Genomic DNA, 14,009 nt, shown 5'->3' with positions numbered 1-14,009 from the left:
TGAAATCCGAATAATTGTTGTCCGTTTAAAAAAAAAAAAAAAAAAACAATTACCGACTCTATACACAAATAGGCTCAAACGAACATTAACTGATTCCGACATTACAATTAACGTCTCATATAACGTAACAGCTCCCGCGGTCAATGTTTAACCAACGTTAGATTATTTGACGGCTGCAGTGTATGTGAGAAAGCTGTTGTAGTTTATGCGAGCACTAACTTTGTTAGAGACAAACGAGCCTTATCACACTAAATTACCATTATATTTTCCTTACATCACAGTGAAATAACAACTAAATTAACCTTGTATTTGTCACACTGAGGCAACATGCGTATTGCGATAGCATGGTTTGGTTTGGCTAGCTTTAGCTAACATGTGCACAAACACAGTTGTCTGTAAAGTAATAACCTAATTGTCCATCCTGCCACTAACCATAAATGTGAATGAAAAACACTTATTTTTGTTAAAATAACACATTTTCGAATGCTTACCTTGTCTAAAAGATTTCCTGGGCAACGGACCGTCTTCAGACTCGAAGCGATAATGGCGGATGGCAAAATGCTGGCTGGTGGCGCGAGCAGTTAGTTGATGTGACGTCATGTGGTCACAAGACATGAAAACATCTGGTTTAAAGTAAAAATACTACTTAAGTCAAATTGTTGTTTTTAATTTGTTCTAGGGGCTTCGTTATTTGCTTTAAGGCAAACTGAAAAAAACAGGTTTAAACCAGAAACCATGATTTTCACTTAGTCCAATGTAAAAATGCACTTTAAATGAACAACACAGTAGTTTCACTTTTTTCAGTGTAGTTACAGAGGTGACAAACCCACATCAAGACCACCCTGGAGGAAACTATTGCATCAGAAACCTGTTTGAGGTATCCACACATGACCACAACAAACAGATTCATTTAGGTTTCACACAATCTTAATTTGAACTAGGTTTCAGTGATTAATCGTAAAATTAGTTTCAGTGATTAATCATCCAGAGTAATTATCTCAGCAGAGGATTTGGCTATTTAAAATGATCTCCACCTGAAAATTTCACTTCCTGGTGCCAAAAATTCCTACCTGAAATTACATGCACACCTATTCAGATCCACCCCCACAACCCACATATACAATCAGAGCAATGATTCAGACTTACTCATGCTAGTCATTTGAATATAGAGTCATGCTTTTGTGTCACTCTAAATCTTACAAAACTCCCTTTAAAAACAAAAATCGCATTACGTTTGAAACATTTTATTTTAGGTACTACGAAACCACCCAGAGCTGAAGCCACAACAATATAAATGAAGAAGTTGTTAAAATTCATGCTCTGAGGCCTGTGGACTCTAGTTTCACTCTCTTGCATTAATTATTTCTCATTGTGCTCTACTGATGTCAGTTTCGGATGCTGTAATGCTGCCAGTTGAACTGGGACTTCAAGCTTAACAAATGATATAGTCTGACTCTGGCCACTAACCAAAATGTTTGTGTGTGAGTTCAAGGGAAAAGTGATTTTCGTGACTCATGGACATGTTCGGACAGATCTTGCTGACTAATGAAGGGAAATTACACTTTACCATAGTGTTTCCAGCTGCTGCCTTTTTCATCGCCCACACAAGAGTGACAGATGATGAGCTGTATGTTTTATCAAAAGATTGGGTTTAGGATCAGTGTGAGATAAGTATTACTCCTCATGATGAAAGGCTGAGTTATAGTCACATATTTCAGAGATGATCTGATTGAAAGACCTTAACTAATTCTTAACCGCAAGAACTTGATAAATATGAAAGAAATTGTGTTTTAAAATTGGAATTTCTGGAAATGTCTACACAGTAAAAACTCAAAAGTTGAGAAAACTTAAAAGTTTAAGGCAACAAACTACAGCAGATTTTTGAGTTTTCTCAACTTGTTTTTGTAGGAGATTTTTGAGTTTTCTCAATTTTTTGTTGTATAAACTTGTTGTATAAACAAAAAAAGTTTATTGTCTTAAACTTAAGTTTTTCAACAGTGTAGTCTATAAATATATAAAATAAAATAATAAACATGTATTAAAAATATTTTTAAATAATAATAATAAAATAAAAGTTGAAATCATGAATAATGATAATTCTAGTTATGGTCAACTCTACACTGTAAAAAAATATTTTCATGATTTTTTATCATAATATTTTTTCTTTTGTCAAATCAACTTAGATAATAATGTAGTTAAGATAACAATATTTTGAGTTTCTGTTGATTAAATCAACTTTATTGTATTGACTCAAATTTGTAATTTCAATGAACTCAAAATTAAGGCAACCAGGTAACTTACTTTTTTAAGTTAAACCAACAATTTTTTACCGTGTATTTCATTGGCGAGCTTTTTGTGGGTGTAATCTCTATAAAAATCTATTTTTTCACCCTTATTAAGTAAAAAAAATCTGGAAAATTATGGCACTTCATTGCTTAAAAGGTGTGGGGGAAAATGTAACTTCAATCAGAACTTTTTAATCCACAAATATTGCCCAAACTCTAACCATCAAGAGTTTGTTCAATGTTTCTGTGAGGTTTGTGAATGTTTTTCTTCTTCTTTAAAAAAAAAAAAAAAGAGAGAAATCTGTACAACATGATGCTTTTTAAACATTTGCATGTTTATTGCAAACAGTAAACATTGAAATCAATGTCATATGATATCAGTCCATCATTCCCTTCTTAGTATTATAAATACATATTCTTCTGTGCAATTGATCAGTGCAACAGTGACATTTAACACGTTTTGCCATTTTCAAGACATTTTCAAGTATCAAACTCGGATAAACATCATGTGTTTTGTGTCATACACCGTCAGAGTTGTTCTTATTTGAGGTTGTCAAGTCCATAAGCTGGATAGAAGACACCAGAGCCTCCCTTCCCAGTTCAGCCAGTTCAAACGTGAGTCAACAGAGTCATCTGACTCCTCTCACTGAACAATGAAGCAGCTCGGGTAATTCCAGTGCGATTGGGATCATAGTAGGCTATCCACCACCTGTCCAGTATTCCTGCTGATCCTGGCCTCTCTTGGAGCTCTTATGGCGAGCTGAGCCGGCCGCACAGGTGTCAGGCTGCATAACCGGTCCGTTCTGAACCAGTTTGTCCAGTAAATTCCCATCAAGGGAGATCGATTCTCGGAATGATCCACAGCGCGTCTTGCTCAACACGCCACGATGGCTCGATTTGTTGCAAACGCGGTCAGAGTTTCAGCCTGGCGACAGCTGTTTCCATTATTAGTCCTCAAAACCTCGCTTTGGAGATGTTGCTTCTCCTCATCCGTGTCCATTCTCGCCTTCTTCAGAGGCAGAAAGTCAGGCTCGAGCGCCGTCTTGCCGCGGCGCTTCCTGGATTGCCGTTCAGAAGCGTACCGGTTCTCTTTGTCCTCGTCTAGAGTCTCTTTGGGTTCATGAGGCTTCATTGCCACCTCCTTGGAGGTCTGAATGAGAGTCTGAGGAGAGTCAGTCTCCATGGGTTCCTCTGTGGCAGCGTCCGGGGCGCACGGAACGACCTGCTCCTCCTCCGTGTCTTTGAGCAGCTGCGCGGTGTGGTAGATGTCCCGTGCGGCTCTCATGGTCATGGAGAGCAGGAGACTCCGGTGAAGTCTCAATCCCCCGCGCTGGGTCCTTAATGAATACAGTTTACTGATAGAAAGAGCCATGATTCTCTTGGCCTCGACGTCCATTCTGTTTACAATGTATCAGAATATTTTAGTTATAGACTTGTTTTCTATATTTAAACCGCTGAGCTTTAAGGTCCTCACGGTGGATTGTAAAACTAAAAGTTTTCTCCTCTCAGGGCGGTGTTTTATTTGTGCTCTGGTGACGTAAAGAGTTTCCATTCCCCTGGGTGTATAAACACGCCCCTCCCGTCTTGTCAACATACGTCATACTGGCACAGCACTAAAGTATCATGTCAACATATGCTCTGGGTTGCCATGTCCACTTATTATACGCTTACCACGTATTATTATTAAACTTTAGGCTTGTAATAACATAACAGAGTGTAGGTCAGTGTTATTTCAGTAGGCTATTTGTATAGTGTTTTTAATTAATATTTTAATTTAGTTTTTATTTGATATTTTTGTTTAATTGTTTAGTCATTTCATGTGCTTTTGTCATTGTTTATTTTTTAATAGGGTTAATTTATTTTTATATAATTTATTTAATCTTTAAATTATTTTTTAAAAGGATCTAATTAAAAAAAATGTCTTTGCAGCAATTCAGGATTGTTTAATGTATGTGCAGCAATAAATCAGAATGATTAAATAAAGCATTTTTGGTTACACTTTATTTGTTACATTTACTGTAGTAATAACTAAACTATGCATAATTATGTGCAATTAACCCTAAACCAAACCCTCATCTTAACCCTAATCTATAGTATGTACATGTAGTTCATTGTTGTTACTCAGTACTTAAATGTATAATTACACTGTAATACTGACACCTTAAAATAAAGTGTAACCCTTTATTTTACAGTGCAGTAGTTACATTTTAATTACTCAAATAAGTACTGAGTACTATTAATTAACTACATGTACTTTTAGGTTAGTTACTTGTAATTATGCATAATTTACTGTTATTCTTATAGTAAGTACGTGAAGTAATGTGTAACTACGGCACTGTAAAATAAAGCATTACCGCAATTTTCATTGATAAGCCCTACACCCTCCAGAAGCACAGAAAAAAACTTTTTTTATTGAATGAACATTGACATTAATGTACATGTTTATACATATTTTCGTTCAAATGCAAATGTTGAACAATATACAGTTGTACGTACAACAATAAAACATTTTTAAAATCAGAAAAAGAACACAATCGGGTATAGAAATATATACATAGCCTATATGTAGGCCTATTTTAGTAAAAAAAAAAAAAAATTATTGTTAAAAAAATATTATTAGTAAAATAAATGAAAGAGATGTTTATTTAAAAATAAATAATAGCACGTTTTGTCTTGAAGGCAAAAGCAGAAAAAATAGGGTTGCATATTTCAGGCTTATTGTAAAACGAAATTTATGGGGGGTTTCTAGTGAGATCTGGCAACACTAGTCTTAATAGCGCTGCTCTACAAAAGTGTCATCACAAACAGAGTATGTCATTATTGCACTGTATCAGATGTCCGCCATACAGTAAAAACTGATTAATGACCTTAGGTGATCTGTTTCTCAAATAATCATTTCTTACTGATCTCATGTAATACTAATGACATGTGAATAAAATAGGCAACATGAAATATTCATTAAGTGTAGGGGAAACGATAACTAAGTTCATAATGTTCCTGATTAACTGGTTTGTTATTGTTTATTATAGTGTATTATTTGTTTATTTTTGTGGTATTTTCAATTTGAAATTGCCTAACAAACTCGACTTTCTTGTTGAAATATTCATGTTGAGAGTTTTATCAATCTGCCCCCAGTGTTTACAGTTTTTTTCTGTTTGCTCAACGTGACGTTCTATCGCCATATTTGGAAGATCCGTCGTGTCTCCGGAGAGCGCGCAGTGGAAAAGCCGTGACGTGCCGCAGCTGCACTTCCCGCAGGCTCAGCAGAGGCAGTGGATGATGTCACCGCGCACCATATTTGGAATTGTCACCGGTCCAACAGCCCCTCCCCTTCTGCTCGCCACAGCGTAACTAGGAAGCAAAGCGATTGAGGTCAAATGGCAGCTGTCACTCACAGCAAATGCGTGTTTTATTTATAGAAAAAGGGCTATGGTTATGTCGAAATTAAAAGATTTTGTTGGTGTGCAGCATATTTGTACGGAGAATTGCTTTTAAATTATGAGCGTGTGATTCTAGTTGAGTGTACGTGTGTGTATGTATAATATATATAAACAAATTCCCTGTGTGTGTAAGCATTTTTGCCAATAAATCTCATTCTGATTCTGAAATCTCATTTGGATTATTTTATTTATTGCTCAGCATGGGTAGTAGTCTTGTTTGTGAATGTGTTTATAGAGAAACAGAAGGAGGAAATATTATTTTATTAAAACACTAGGGTATTACATTACAAACCAGTTTTGTAAACAGAGTGACTAATCACGAGGACCTTCAAGCTACAGCTTGTAAAAATAGCTTCCTTATTACAGTTCTCTGACAAAATGCATTCCATGAGATCAGGCCTCCAATTATGTCCACCCTTGCTTTCCATGAGCGTTCTTTGCAGCTGTGCTCACACTGGTTTCACTACATTAATGAGGACACGACAAATATGTCAGTAGGTTTATTTGAGGGTTGAGGTTTAGCAAATATCATAATGTCCATATGAAAACCATTGGTGTGACCCAGTAGTTTAATATGGACAACCTTAACCCCGAAATAAACCTGCTGACATTATTATATTTTCAGCCTATTTATGAGTCTTTCAAATAGTCAAACTCATTTCAGATGACCTCTAAAGTCAGTTTCTACCATGTCTTACTACTCACAAATGTAGCCCTGACAACTACAACCAACCTTTACGCTTTTACAGGAGGTGAAGTGTGTGTGAAACAGGAAACAGAGTGTGTAGAGAGAGGAAGGCAGGAGACAGGAAGGAAAGGGTGACTGTATATGAGGTGGGGGAGGAAGTGAAGGAGAATAGTGTTACTAAAAGGAAAGGGAGGAGAGGGGACTAAAAAATACATATGGCATAAAAATACATATGGGAATGCTTTAAACAGTTTAACACACCTCTTGCAAAAATTCTTTCTTTTGCCTATAGCATATTTAATGCCCTGAGCGTGAAGCACATCTAGGCCAGTTACATAACCGAATTAATTATGAATCAGGTCAGGACTGCAACAAAGGTGTGCTAACAGCCCTCTTATGGAACTGACTGACAAACAATGCTAAAAATATGCCATTTCTACTTACTGAGAAAGTCACAGATGAGGTCATTCAACTGATCCAAACAGGAACAGCTTTGTTTTCACAATCAAGTAGGTTATTTAAAGACATTATTATACATTAGTGCATTATTTCTCTGCAAAATCACAGATTGTTGTTACATATTATCATTATTAGGTTTTATTTTACATGTAAGTCAGGAAAATGTGCTTTGGAAACTTGTGCTTATGCATTAAGATGACTTAAACTTAACATAATAAAAATTGGGCCATTAGACTTTAAGCCCAGAGTTTGACTACAAGTATGATGCCTATATATCAACATACATTCAGTAAAGAATTTGTTTATTGCCTTTTTCGTCGGACACAGAGCTTTAGACCCAGTGTGTGCTCTTTAGTCTAATTTTTAATATAATATCCCATGAAATATAAAGCATAATTTTCTGCTGGTTAAAATGAATGCAACATTTTCTCGACAGTTTTGTATAGCCAAATTATTAACTGATGTCTTTCTTATGCAATAAATAAATAGGCTAAATAAAAAGCAACCATATTATTTCAAAAAGATCATTTAATAACACTTTATTTTACAGATTTCTGATGTAAGTGCATGTACTTACCAGGGCAATAACAGTAATTTGCCCATAATAACAGACTAACCCTAAGCCAAACCCTAAACCCAACCCGATGTAAGTAGGCTACATGTTGTTATTTAATATTATTCAGTATTTTTCGTGTAATTACACTGTAACAAGGACACCTTAAAATAGTGTAATCAGATTTATGTGCTTATAAATTTGGATTAAATAAAGAGAATACCAAATGAAATGGTATATTTGTAATAAGAACATTCTAGTGAATAATTTAAAATTGTTAATATTGGAACTTGCTGTGGAACATGTTTGTTTTATGTCTCAACAGTCATTAAAGGGTTAGCTAAGTTATTACTTACCCTCATGTTGTTCTACAGCTGTAAGACCTTCGTTCATCTTCCGAACACAAATAAAGATATTTTTGATGAAATCCGATGGCTCAGTGAGGCCTCCATTGAGAACAAAGCCATTCAAACTATCAAGATCCATACTAAAAACATATTTAAAACATTTCATGTGAGTTCAGTGGTTCTATCTTAATAATATTATAAAGCGACGAGAATACTTTTTGTGCACCAAAAAAAAAAAAAAATAAATAACGACTTTTTAACAATATCTAGTGATGGGCCGATTTCAAAACACTGCTTCAGAGCTTTACGAAACGAATCAGTGAATCGGAGCGCCAAAGTCACGTGATTTCATCAGTTTAGCCGTTTGATAGGAGATCCGAATCACTAATTCGAAACAAAAGATTCATAAAGCTCAGAAGCTTCATGAAGCAATTTTGAAATAGGCCCATATAAATTTATAGATTATTTTGTTTTTTTGGTATTTTTTAAGTATTTTTGTCGCTTTATAATATTAAGATAGAACCACTGACTCACATGAACTGTTTCAAATATGTTTTTAGTACCTTTATGGACCTTGAGAGTTTGAATGGCTTTGCTCTCAATAGAGGCCTCGCCGAGCCATCGAATTTCATAAACAATATCCTAATTTGTATTCCGAAGATGAACAAATGTCTTACGGGTGTAGAACGACATGTAGAACTTTCATTTTTTGGGTGAACTAACCCTTTAATACAATATACATCATGACCCGAGTAGCGCTAAGGGACTTTTATTTTGAAAACTCGTGCGTGCGTACACATTCACAATCCATCTTGCTGTTGACTTCACGCAGCTCCTAAAGCAGAGGGGCTAATATGTCGATGGAAGATCCTTTTTTCGTGGTTAAAGGGTAAGAAAAGTTATCCTCCTCTTCCCCGCCTTGATTTCTGTCTTTCGTCTTTGTATAAACGACGCGGGTTTGATATTGACAGGTTAAGTTAAGGGTTAGTGAAGCATCTTCTTCACTGCCTGGAAGCCAAGTTTATGTTAACACTATTAATGTTTCCATGTGATTTTACTCATAAACTTCCCTAATGAACAGATATATAGATGACGTTTTAGTGATCTGGAAGGTTAAATGAAATCTAAAGAAGTCAGAGACATTTTATATCAAGTGACTGGAGTGTAAACACACACTGATTAATGTTGCATGTGATTAATATTGTGTGTCTCTGTCATTCATTTAATGTACAGATACAAACCACAAATTTATCATACTTGCTCGTTGTACAAGACATCACCCCATCATGACAGTAACTACCACTGGCATAGTGCTTATGTAAAAGTTGTTTGCTACTAATAAACACCTTTCATTATTTTAAAGTTGAAAGGGTTTGACAGTTTGCTCCTCTATCTGGCAGGGAGGTGCAGAAGGCCCTGTCCAAAGCACAGGGGCTGTATGAGCGCTGGGAGGAGCTGCTGCAGGAAGAAACCCCTGTCAGCCGCGATGAGCTGGACTGGAGCACCAATGAACTCCGAAACTGCCTGAGGGCCATCGACTGGGACCTAGAGGACCTGCATGAAACCATCAGTATCCTGCCATAAACCAAAGCCCTATGATGCCTTCAAATATCAGAATGACGATATCTTATGTTACTGACCTCAAACTTTTGAATGGTAATGTATGTACGCAGAACTCATTATAATCCTTGACAGTGTCAGGTATTGTGGAGGCAAACCCTGGAAAGTTCCGTTTAGGGGAACATGAACTCCAGGAGAGGCGGGAATTTGTGGAGCGAACACGGAATTCCGTGCAGGTGTCAATCACTGTCCTGTTCATGTATATATTTTTAATTATATGGTGTAGTCTTAGTTTTTTCATATGCATGAGTGTGTATCTGTGTGTAGATGATGAAGGAGCAGCTCTCTAGTCCCTCAGCTGTGGCCCAAGCAGAGAAGAAAAACAAACAGGTGAGTGATTCATTCATTGTTCGATTAAAATAACTGTGAATGGATTCATATTGACAGTAGCACCACATCCATGTCTGACAGGCTCTGCTGGGGACCACAGCAAAGGATCGTTATGCCGGTCTGGAGCCTCACCTGGTGTCCGCAAACTCCAGATACATTCAGGAGCAACAGGAACAGCAGCAGGTAAAAGACAGGATTTCAAAAAAAATTCAAAATTTTTTTGTTATCAGTGAAAGTATTCTTTTCTTATCCAGCATTATTTGACAATATTCCAAAGAGCATCGTATCAGCTTCACAGAAAACAAGGAAATGTGACATTTTAGTGCCAAGTAGTTAAAGGAATAGTTCACCCAAAAATGTAAATTATTGCGTAATAAGTAAGCTCCAAAAAGCACATCCATCCATCATAAAAGTAATCCATATAAACTATAAACCTAAGCTTACATTGCACCTACGTCATACGTTGGGTCACCCTTCCGCCAGAACTCGACTCTGCCGTGCCTGTGATTATAGTTTATACAGTTTTAAATATGGATATTTTTCTTACAAATCCCATCGCTTTACTTCAGAAGGCATTTATGAACCCCCTGGAGTCGTATAGATTATGTTTATGATGGATGGATGTGCTTTTTGGAGCTTCAAAAACTCAATTCAGTGCCATTACAAAGCTGGGAAGAGCCAGGATTTTATTTAATATAACTCCAATTGTGCTGGAGATGTACACTCATACATCTAGGATGGCTTGAGGGTGAGTATGGGATAATTTTTGTATGGGATAAAGTTTTGGGGCGAACTATCCCTTTAAATTTGGCATGAAACGGAAGTTGTGACAGTCTTTTCTTCTCTTTTGAGATGTATATCAGAGTGAAAAGGCTTCTCGGACAAGAAAAAATGTAGGGCGGGACTTGATTTTGTCAATTAGAGATGGTTGGCTGTTTATGGATTGCTATTGGTTGATCTCATCGGTTGATCTCAAATGTAGCGGCATACATTATCGCAGATGAATCGCCTTCGATAATGAACGCGATATTGCGTGGCTTGTCAGTGATCTATGGCTCTGTCTATTAAATGGCGCTCCATTTGAAAGCAGGTGATGGCGATTTAGCGGCAATCAGGGAACCGGCTTTACTGACGAAATGCGCGTGACAATCTCATGTGATATATCGCCCAGCCCTAATATATATCTTCTTTGTTTTACGTCATAACATTCCCAATTTGTCTTTCTGTGCAGTTGATCATGCAGGACCAGGATGAGCACTTGGAGCTGGTCACAGGCAGTATCCGTGTCCTGAAGGACATGTCCAGCCGGATAGGAGACGAGCTGGATGAACAGGCAGTGTAAGATAATAAAAAATAAACAGACACACTTCGATTTGTATTCTATTAATACTCAATGTCTATTTTTTTGCCACGTGTGCTTTTTGTCCTAGTATGCTCGGTGAGTTTAGTGAGGAGATGGATCAGACCAGTTCTAGAATGGACTCAGTGTTGAAGAAAATGGAGAAGGTTTCACACATGACCAGCAGTGAGTGCTTTCACTTCCTATTGAGTGTTCCTCTGCTTGTTGTCTCACTTTTTAAAATAAATAACAGCAAATAGGTGTTTGTATTTTCAGCCTAAAATTTTGTTATTATATTATCATTCAAAAGTTTGGGGCTGGTATGTTTGAAATGTTTTTGAAAGATGTCATGCTCACCAAGACCGCATTTATTTGTTCAAAAATACAGGAAAACAATATATTTTGAATTATTTTAATTTATTCCTGTTGAGCATCATTATTCCAGTCGTCAGTGTCACATGATCCTTCAGAAATCATTCTAATATGATAATTTGGTGCTCAAGGAACATTTATTATTATCAATGTTGCTGCTGAATATTTTTGTGGAAATCATGATTTTAGGGTTTTTTGATGAATAAAAAAATGTTCAAACGAGCAGTATTTTTAAAAAAATAGTTTTTGTCACTTTTGATCAATTTAATGTGTATTTGCTGAATAAAACTGTTTTTTTTTTTTTTTTTTTCAAAAAAGTAAAATTTCTTACTGACCCCAAATTTATAAATGGTAGCAAATAATTTAAGTTTTTTTTTTTTTTTAACCCACCCATATTCTCATTTTTTGTTTTTGCAAGCTTCATATCTCAAATTATCTTGCTTAATTTTGCAAGGCTTAAGAAATGAGCATGAGATCGGTGTGAGATTTTGACTTTGTTCATATGGTTCGTGCGTTGCAGGTCGGAGACAGTGGTGTGCTATCGGAGTTCTTGTAATCATACTGATCGTGGTGCTCATTTTGCTCTTCGCCATTTAAACCAGACTCTTCTTCAGTTTGGCCCTCCCATCATGCCAAAAGCTTACAGAGGAAGACAGAATTTTACCATGATTCTTCCACCTCGGCTTCCATGATCCTTTGTGAGAAAGAGATCCCAGTTATTCTTGATAGTCCTTGCTCGTCTTTTTGCCTTCATCTAATTCAAATGTCTTCTGGCTCTCAGCATTTCTCTCTGTCCCGCTGCTTTTGGATTGGACTTGTTGTCGTCTGCAAGGTCTATTCCAGAATTTCACTGGTGCTGAGATGGAAGTTAACAGTTATTATATTTCTTACTTATGTTTTATTGTGGTACAGAGTGTAAGTGGGGATGAGGAATTTGATATTGCCTTATTATATTTTTATATGTTTGATTCTTACAGCAGTACAGTAATTGTGTACATAAATGCCCGTGAAAGAGGTTGACCATAAGTATGTTCACCAATTCAGTAACAATTTTAAATGTTGTTGTTGGTTGATTCAGAATCCTTTAAACAAGCACAATGAGTAATGCAGGCTCATAGCGCCCTCTAGATCTGTAACGGTCATGATAGAAACCTGTGAATCTGGCAGTACCACCATCAAACCACCTATGGTGTGCATTGGAAATTGTGAGTAAATTGGAAAAGTAAATTATTTAGGGTTATTTAAATTATGTTTTAAAGGAAAGTCATGCCTTTAAAATTAGATTAACATAGGCATTTTACATGTTTGCTCTTTCTTTGTGGATAAATCTGACACTTTATTGCATTATTCGAGTGAGTTTATGGAAATTTCCTGGCAGAAAAATCATCTAATTTGCCTGCACTTTTCCCATATTTTAAAATATGATTTGGTAATTCTTGTAAGTATTTGAGTTTCCTCATATTTTAAAATATTTTATGCATCGCTCTTGAGATTACTGTACATTGGACTGTAAAGTTTCATATTACCGTGGAGATGTGTATAGAATCATTTGGACATATAGACATTCTTTGTCTCAGTTGATGGTGTGGGTTAAGCCTTCACTGCATGCCACAGTGATATTCCATACTCATTATTCCAATAATAATAATAATAATATATATTTATCATTTTACTATTTTTCAAAGGAAATGCTATTAACTGATCTTTTAATTGCAGCGAGATGCATGTTCTTGAAGTCAGCTCTATTAACTGACAACATCCCCTAAAGAGCTGATCCGACCCCAGTTAGGATCATTACTTGATATTTCTATTCCTGAACTTGAGCTCAGATCTAATATTGTGGCCATCTGTGGGTGTGCTAATGAACATTTTGTACTCATATTGTCCGTGCCAATGAGTTTTCCAGTGTGCCCTCAGATCTGAGACACTACGTGCCTGTGGGTGAATGTATTATGTTCAATATAAATGCTTTCCTCTCTGAATATGACACATTTCAGTATTGTCTTGGCTTTTGTAATTTATTAATATGATACATAAACCCTTAACTGAAAGTCAGATCCAACTTCAAGCATAAAATTGTAAGCCTTAAAAAAAAATAAATTAAAATGTGGAACAAAGAACTAAAACTTATTACCTCTTTACATGCCCTTTTTGGGAGATTTGGTACGCATTTGATTTTCTTTTATTTTTGCAAAGTAATGTCTTTCAGTGCTGCCTACATATAATTAATTGCATTTCAAAAGTCTAATACCCTTGTCACTTGTTTTTGTAAGCATTTGTATTGTATACAAATTTTGACTTTATTTTGGCATCTTGATAAATTCAAATGGTTCCTGAATAAAGTATATGACTTTGACATGTCCTTTCATTTTTTTTTTTTTTTTTTTTTTTTTCAAATTAAATGCAACACGTTATGGAATAACTTTATAGCAGGAAAATATACCACGAAATATGTCATTTTCTTTCACAGTACAGATGCATATCATACATACAATGATTTCCACTTTTATCAGTGTCTCAAATCTAGTAAAGTTTTTAAAATTTTAATTAAAAAAAAAACGTAATACACATTTATA

At 35.9% G+C, this 14,009-nt stretch overlaps 2 protein-coding genes across 3 annotated transcripts; one reads left to right on the top strand and one right to left on the bottom strand.

Annotated features, from left to right (window-relative positions):
* Positions 1–2,621: 2,621 nt before the first annotated feature.
* ier2b (immediate early response 2b) lies at positions 2,622–3,820 on the bottom strand. Its single transcript, XM_067387210.1, has one exon. It carries the CDS (start codon positions 3,679–3,681, stop codon positions 3,160–3,162), a length of 522 nt encoding a protein of 173 aa, XP_067243311.1. The 5' UTR covers positions 3,682–3,820; the 3' UTR covers positions 2,622–3,159.
* Positions 3,821–8,567: 4,747 nt separating this feature from the next.
* Positions 8,568–13,667, top strand: LOC137021028 (syntaxin-10-like). 2 transcript variants are annotated; one of them, XM_067387207.1, is made up of 8 exons: positions 8,568–8,661; positions 9,173–9,342; positions 9,474–9,568; positions 9,660–9,722; positions 9,804–9,905; positions 10,954–11,060; positions 11,153–11,247; positions 11,954–13,667. In XM_067387207.1, exons 1-8 carry the CDS (start codon positions 8,627–8,629, stop codon positions 12,028–12,030), a joined length of 744 nt encoding a protein of 247 aa, XP_067243308.1. In that variant the 5' UTR covers positions 8,568–8,626; the 3' UTR covers positions 12,031–13,667. The 2 variants fall into 2 exon arrangements, with proteins under 2 accessions (XP_067243308.1, XP_067243309.1); XM_067387208.1 differs by lacking the exon at positions 8,568–8,661 and adding an exon at positions 9,015–9,090.
* Positions 13,668–14,009: the final 342 nt, after the last annotated feature.

The sequence above is a fragment of the Chanodichthys erythropterus genome, chromosome 6 (genome assembly GCF_024489055.1).
Source record: "Chanodichthys erythropterus isolate Z2021 chromosome 6, ASM2448905v1, whole genome shotgun sequence".
Taxonomy (NCBI): Eukaryota; Metazoa; Chordata; class Actinopteri; order Cypriniformes; family Xenocyprididae; genus Chanodichthys; species Chanodichthys erythropterus.
This window is presented reverse-complemented; position numbering and strand designations above follow the sequence as displayed.

Bases quoted from the DNA above. Each gene is read 5' to 3' on its own strand.
- ier2b (XM_067387210.1), bottom strand. From the start codon at position 3,681: ATGGACGTCGAGGCCAAGAGAATCATGGCTCTTTCTATCAGTAAACTG.
- LOC137021028 (XM_067387207.1), top strand. From the start codon at position 8,627: ATGTCGATGGAAGATCCTTTTTTCGTGGTTAAAGG. The intron at 9,569-9,659 runs GTGTCAATCACT...ATCTGTGTGTAG, and splicing joins GAACACGGAATTCCGTGCAG to ATGATGAAGGAGCAGCTCTC. The intron at 9,723-9,803 runs GTGAGTGATTCA...CATGTCTGACAG, and splicing joins CAGAGAAGAAAAACAAACAG to GCTCTGCTGGGGACCACAGC.